The sequence below is a fragment of the Merops nubicus genome, unplaced genomic scaffold (assembly GCF_000691845.1).
Source record: "Merops nubicus isolate BGI_N331 unplaced genomic scaffold, ASM69184v1 scaffold18338, whole genome shotgun sequence".
NCBI lineage: Eukaryota > Metazoa > Chordata > Aves > Coraciiformes > Meropidae > Merops > Merops nubicus.
In genome coordinates, this window is record NW_008625286.1 from 1,199 (window position 1) to 7,874 (window position 6,676).

Genomic DNA, 6,676 nt, shown 5'->3' on the forward strand with positions numbered 1-6,676 from the left:
TTTGAGGTGTGATTGCCATCAGGTCATCTTCACTTTGAGGTTATAATGTGCATTATATAGCCATGATGTATACTATGCTGTGCTTGCAGATTTGCCAACATGGGGTTACATTTCCAGTAAGCATATATGTAGTACGTTTTTCAGATGTACAGTGAGCATCTTGAACAACACTTTCAGAAATACATAATATGGAAATGCCCATGAGGGCTGATACCAAACTGTCCTTCAAAACTAGTCAAATAACATAAACTTGTTTATATCTGGGCAAATGAATCTGATTTTACTATGGCAGATAAGAGTTCAACCCTAGAATATTATGCTAAACATAAGGTGTATTTTAAGAATCAAGGTAGCAAATAAAATAAAAAATGCACAAACCAAAGTATATTGTGAGCCTATGAAGCTCTCCTCGGAGCATATGCTAATAATACTCAGAGAAACTGAATTTTATTAAATGTTAGTTTGCAGGTCAATGGATTAATTCACTGGTATCTAGAATTTGTTGGGGACCACGCCAATCCTGATTGAAAAGCCTGATTTTCAGAAGTAAGACAGAGAAGTCCTGCTTGTGGCTCAGCGTTTGTATGATAGTTGTTTATCCTCTCCTCACTTACGGTTATTTGGCAAATATTTTAGCAATGTAAAGTATACTAGGAGGCTCCGAAACTTCATTTGCCTGGGTACCACCATTTGGAATGCCCTGGGCCTGTGAGTGTGTGTGAAGAGATCTGCATGTCCTTCCACTGGGTACTGCCCCCATGCCTGTGTCCCAGCTGCAGCTGGGGAACCATCTAACATTCACCAGCTAGCATTTACCACGTGTGGCCAGCTCCTGGCGCTACAGGGTGGAGGTCTGGGGGCGTGTGTGAAGGTGGGGCCTTGCAAGAAGGGTCCTCCAAGCAGGTACAACTGAATTTCCTGCCTGCACATTGCATAGGCTGAAGGACATACAGAACAGCTCAGTACCATCAAGATAAGCTGGTTCTCTCAGCTGCTGTTGCTCCCTGCTGGTGGGTTACCCCAGGCCATTGCCTCCTGCCTCTCCCTTTTCTTTAAAAAACAGACTAATTTTGAAAGTGTTGGCTTTTCCAGCACTGGCAAGTTGCTTGCATTGTGCTTATCTGAGCAGCTTGTCAGCCTGTCCAGAGTTCTTTTATGAGTCATAGTTGGGGAACACCTGAACTGTACCAACACTGTAAGTATAGAATCTTTATGAAAATAGCTTAGGACCTGAAATAAAGCTTAATGTTGCCTCCCAGATACTGCAAATAAAACATTTGGTTTAAATGGCTGCAGTTCTTAGGTATTTTTGTGACTTGGCAAATTCTCAAAATGGGTATTTATGTTTTTTAATTTTCTTTCCCTGTACATTGTACCTGTAGAAGCCCAACTGTCTTGTTGCCTGGGTTGCCTTATGCCCCACCGTGCCACAATTCTGACTTCTTACTCCTTTTCACTTTCTTGTTCAGCCCATATCAATTTTATATGGTCTATTTGCCATTTTATATTAGATTCCTCCCTGCTGCAGTAATCTAATTTCTGGGCTTATAAATTGATTGTCTGAGGCCAATTTTTTTTTCCCTTGAAATTCTAAGGGCCAGAGTTTTCTTTCACTGTGTTCCTGTGTACGTCCACCAACAGTGAGGGCTGTGCATGCTGAAAACCCCTGTGTTGCATGGTTGCTGATGGTGCATTTTGGCCAGCAGCAGTGGTAGGGTGCACTGCACATGCCATAGCTCCTGTTCTTGGGCACCAACAGCCCCGTTTATGTACCCATTCAAAAACTCCTGGCCTGTGATTTTACTACAGTGTATTCTGGGGGGAAGTTTTCCAGTTCCTCAAAACCTTTTCATGAAGCTCACTTTTTAGACGTCTGTTCAAACTACCTATGTTTAAAAAATTGCTAATAATTGCTGCTTTAATAATGTTATGTGCTGCTTTGCATACAATACTTTCTACAACTATAATTATGTATATTGTAAAAATGAGATTTTAATGTCTCCTGGCAACAGCTGTTGTTTTCTGCTGTGTCTTCCTCTCCTCCATGTCGCTTCTGAAACTCTGCTCTTTGAAACTGCTCATCTCTGTTGCAGAAGTCTCGTGTTAACTTTTTTTTGTTTGCATTTGAGTCACAAAAAACAGTGACTTTAAGAACTTTTAATTGTAAATCGAGCAGTGTTACTTTTGGTATAACTAACCTGGATGTCCGTGCTCCGCAGAGACATGACCTTGATCTGCTGGGTTTTAGGAGGAACACAACTGCAACATGGCTATGTACTGATAGTGTTGATGGAGAGGCTGTGGCTTTTCTTGCTCAACCTTTGGAAGCTTTCTAGCAAAATATTTGAAGTGTTTTTTGACCATTGTTGCATGGGAAGAACATTAATCATTGTTTACAGTTATTCTTTTAGGAGTTGTTTGTTTTTTTTTTTTTTTCAACCTTGCTACAAACAAATGGCAGCCAGTTTCTAGAAAGCCAGTTTCTTTCCACTGTGATGCAAGAGATGGGTGAAATATTTTTGACAAACTAAGGCACTGTGAATAAAACATGCAGATATGTGCAGAAGAATGTTTTGGCTGCTCTGCCATGAGTACTTTGCTTGAAAGACAGCTGTATAGTACAGGGCCTTTAAAAGTTTGTGAATATAGACCAAGGTGTCTTTCCTCCAGCAAAAATGCAAAATTGAAATATTAGTTTTAAATATCACTCTATTAATAATAATTTCCTTCTGGAATTAGATAAGTTCTAATCTTTCTACAACAGCCTGAGTTCTCTAAGTTCTGTTCAATTCTGTGTCTGGCTTTTACTACAGGTTTGTCCTGGGTGCTTGGGAATGCTGAAGAGTTGCCCTTCGGTGACAATAAGTTTGATGTTTACACAATTGCCTTTGGAATCCGAAATGTAACTCGCATTGATTTGGTAAGTTGCTATAGTGTATCCTGACGTGGGGTCCTTACAATTCACTTGAGGCTTTTCATTCTAGCAGAGGGAGCAAAGGAGGAATTCCTTTGGATAAAGGAAGATCTCTGTCTACTTCCAAAGCATTTAATATAAGTGGCATGTAGTGTGCAACTCATTTGAATGAAGAATAGAATGAAAATGTTCCAGCATTTTCATAAAAAGTTAGATTTATACTAGTTGCACCCAATCCTTCCAGCTTGGCAAGCCACACTATCTCTTCCAAGGCAAAAAACTGCTGAATGCTACAGTCATTACCCACCTTATCCTGACCTATGATACTGCTGGATCTTTCAGTGTAGCCAAAGATTTCTCTTTTTTTATTCCATCACCTTCCTCCCTGTTCTCACATGTTGCTTATCCAAAACCCAATGTAATTTCTTCTTTGATCCTTTGGGTGTGCCTCACAGTTGAGTAAAATCTTTTCTTTTTATTAAAAAGAAAAAAAAGAAAGATCTATCGTACCGTCTTCTCGTTTCCAGCTTCTTGTAGCTGAGTCATCTTCTCCCTTCTGAGTTTGGTCTGTAATTACAAGAGCTCTGCTGGCAAACATTCATCAGCTGAGAGCAGGGGAAAACAAAAGCAAATTGCAACATCTTAGTTTTGACACAAAACCTGGTTTAAATCCATTTATGTAACAGCAAGAATGTTTGTGGTTTGGTTTTGTTGTTTGTTTGGGGGTTTTTTTTGCACTTGTCTTGGGATGCTTCTCCACAAGTATTAGAGATTATCAGTCAGGATTCTCTTTATTCCCCTTGGTTCATCACCAAGTGGTCATCACATGGCATGATAACAGGCAGGTTACAGAAACAAACTTACCACATTGCTCTGTCTCAGGCTCTTGAGGAGGCCTATCGTGTGCTGAAACCAGGAGGAAGATTTCTCTGCCTTGAATTTAGTCGTGTCACCAACCCTCTTCTTTCCAGGTAGGAAGATGGTGACACTGTATGCCCTGTCACAGAGTTCTCCTGTTTGTACTCAGCTAGAGTAAGAGATGGAGGTGCTTTCAGGTCACCTCATGGTGCCCTTCTAAAACCAGATACAGCCTCAAAAGTATAATGGTGCAGAGATCAGCTTGTGTTGGGGAGGGTTTTTTAAGCTTGTCTGTACTGATGTGCATTTGCTGTCTGTCTGGGCAGGCTCTATGACCTATACAGCTTCCAGGTTATCCCTGTCCTGGGCGAGGTTATTGCTGGTGACTGGAAGTCATACCAGTATCTCGTGGAGAGCATCCGACGTTTCCCCCCCCAGGTAAGACACCGTTTCTCTGAATTCAACAACACACAAAACATGATCCCAACATAATCTTGCAGGCAGCTGGTTTATAGGCCTTCGAGTTGTTACTGTTATGGAACTATTCTTTTTCAGGAGGAGTTGAAGGCAATGATAGAAGATGCAGGCTTTTTTAAAGTGGATTATCAGAATTTAAACTCTGGCATTGTTGCCATTCACTCAGGTTTCAAACTGTGAGTCTACTATGTAGCAAAACACAGGAAGTGTATGAAAGCTGTGGAATTTTAACGCTGTCATGATTGAAGAGGAGTTTTAAGAACTTGTGCAACAGATATTTGCTCAGCAGTCAGACCCAGAAGAACATCAGCTACCCTTTTTTCCCCCAGGAAGCTGGTGGAAGGATTGACTCCTGGGGTGTTTCTTATGCTTGCATTTCTCTTAAAGTGCTACGTAAAGGACATGGTAACTGCAGTTACCAGTTGTGTGGATACAGAAATAGACTAACTAGTCTTTGAATAAGATGCCTTTTTTTTTTTTTTTTTTCTAAGCTTCGAGGAGGATATCATACTGTGAGAAGTAACTTGGATTTACTAGATATTTATTAAGCTGTCATTATCTTTGTCATGTGGACTTTAAAGGGATTTTTCCTATGATTCCTTTACTTGTTTCAAAGGCATATGGAAGGCTTGTGAAATAAAACAGCTCTGCATCAACTTTTTTTTCAATTAAGTCAATATTTTAACCTTTTAAGGTTTCAATGAAAGGAAGATTTTTCTGAAAGAGAATGACCACATAACTCTATATTCTGGCATGAGATGACATTTTCACCTCCATATGAAATCTTTGTTAGTGCTCGATGCATAATCTCTATATAAAAATACTGTGCTTTTCCTTCTGTTCTTTGAACAGATGCTTCTGTAGCAGGATATAGGGACAGAGTAAAGAAAAACCTAGATAAGGTAAATTTATTTTCTAAAGTGACAGCTGTGTCATGAACTGGAAGGAAAATTTCTCACATCTGAAAATCAGGAAATGAAAATACTATTGAGACTATTGCTTTTCACTTGCCAATTCACTTGAAATCAGAGAAGCAACACTGTATCTCAACTCCAGAATTTGCACTGGAGGTTGTGCACAGTGAAATAATGCTCATCAAGAACTGAAAATCAGTCTCTTTTTCTCTGAGGGAGACTATCTCCTGTTGTTCTCAGTTACTGACTCCTGACATAGATTAGCTCATGTTTCATATACTGTGGATTTGGGGGAGAAATGGAGGCAGAACTATTTCTCCATTCACAGAGGAATAAAGAGAAGAATACCAGTAGTAAGAGGGCAGAAGGGTAGAGAAAACTCTTAAAGGATAAACAGTTTTATTAGCAAAGAAGCCATCTTTTAAAAGAAAATAAATACAAGGAAGACATTTTGGACTTTTTTATATAGCCACAATGAAAATACCATCTGCTACAGCAAAATCCCTGACCATTAACAATACAACAATAGACCTGAAGATCTAGGTCTGTTTTCTCAGGAAGGCTGAAGGTAGGAGGCTGTTTGGGGTTTGTGTGCAGTCCTGCAACTGGGTGCAAGGTTCACAACAGTCCCTGGCTCTAACCAGACTTGAAAAGAAGAATAGCGACCTGGCCGAGGTAGAAGTAGATGAAGTGCTTGGTCTCATGAGTCACGTAGCTGCCAAAGTTCCTTCCCACAATACAGTGCCAGGTGGGATTGTATTTCTTGTCAAATTCCTACAGAAGAGAGAACAAGAAATTCAGCATTTTCATAAGAAATTGTACTAGTATTGTCTTAACAGGGATTTTTTTTTTTTCGCAATGACATGTCACTTGTTAACAAGTATTGATTTTGGAAGAAGACAATTAAGGAACAATATATGTTTCTCAAGTGTAAGGATCATCTGTCACTTTATAACTCATCTGGTGCTTAGACAGAAAAAAAGTGCTTCCAAGCTGAGCAGGAACAACCTTAGAATATGTTTGGGGAACTAACTTTTCCCCAAAGTCACACGATGTTCTCAGTCTGTAAATTTTAAGGGCTTCATCACTTGTTCTACATCTTTACAGATGAATCTTGACTTTGTTAGCTGTTTTCAACAAGGAGGTTGAAAGGATTCTTGATGAAAAATTCTCTGCCACATCCTTGATACCAGGTCATGAGACCATGTTCTTTATAAATACTGTAGTCAAGAGCCTGCTGTGACTTTCAAATAAACCTATGTGTATGAGTCTCCTAGAGGTAAAACTGCAGTCAGTGGGTATGTACTGCAGTATGGAACAGCTATCAGCTGAAGAGACTTTCTGTTGTGCTCAGCCAAACCCTTCAAGTGCTTGCAGCTCAGCTGAACTCCCAGCAGGAGCTGGTAAGGCAATGTGACAAATGTAAGCTATGAACCATCTGTTCTGTGTTAGCATGAACAGTTTGTCTTACTTGTTGAGAGGAAAGAAAAAAAAAAACAAACCCTCTTATTCT

At 39.8% G+C, this 6,676-nt stretch overlaps 2 protein-coding genes across 2 annotated transcripts in view; one reads left to right on the top strand and one right to left on the bottom strand.

The window, feature by feature from the left end:
• The window catches only part of COQ5 (coenzyme Q5 homolog, methyltransferase (S. cerevisiae)), a gene marked incomplete at its 5' end in the record, with an annotated part of 5,380 nt that extends 920 nt beyond the window's left edge, over positions 1-4,460 (top strand). Inside the window, 4 exons of the mRNA XM_008945634.1 lie at positions 2,814-2,920; positions 3,797-3,885; positions 4,099-4,210; positions 4,328-4,460. Of these exons, the coding sequence (XP_008943882.1) occupies positions 2,814-2,920; positions 3,797-3,885; positions 4,099-4,210; positions 4,328-4,429 (410 nt within the window). The remainder of the gene's footprint in view (positions 1-2,813; positions 2,921-3,796; positions 3,886-4,098; positions 4,211-4,327) is intronic.
• Positions 4,461-5,799: 1,339 nt separating this feature from the next.
• Positions 5,800-5,937, bottom strand: DYNLL1 (dynein, light chain, LC8-type 1; the record flags this gene model as incomplete). Its single annotated transcript, XM_008945635.1, has 1 exon — positions 5,800-5,937. A coding segment is annotated over one exon (138 nt), but the record flags the coding sequence as incomplete, so codon positions are not given.
• Positions 5,938-6,676: the final 739 nt, after the last annotated feature.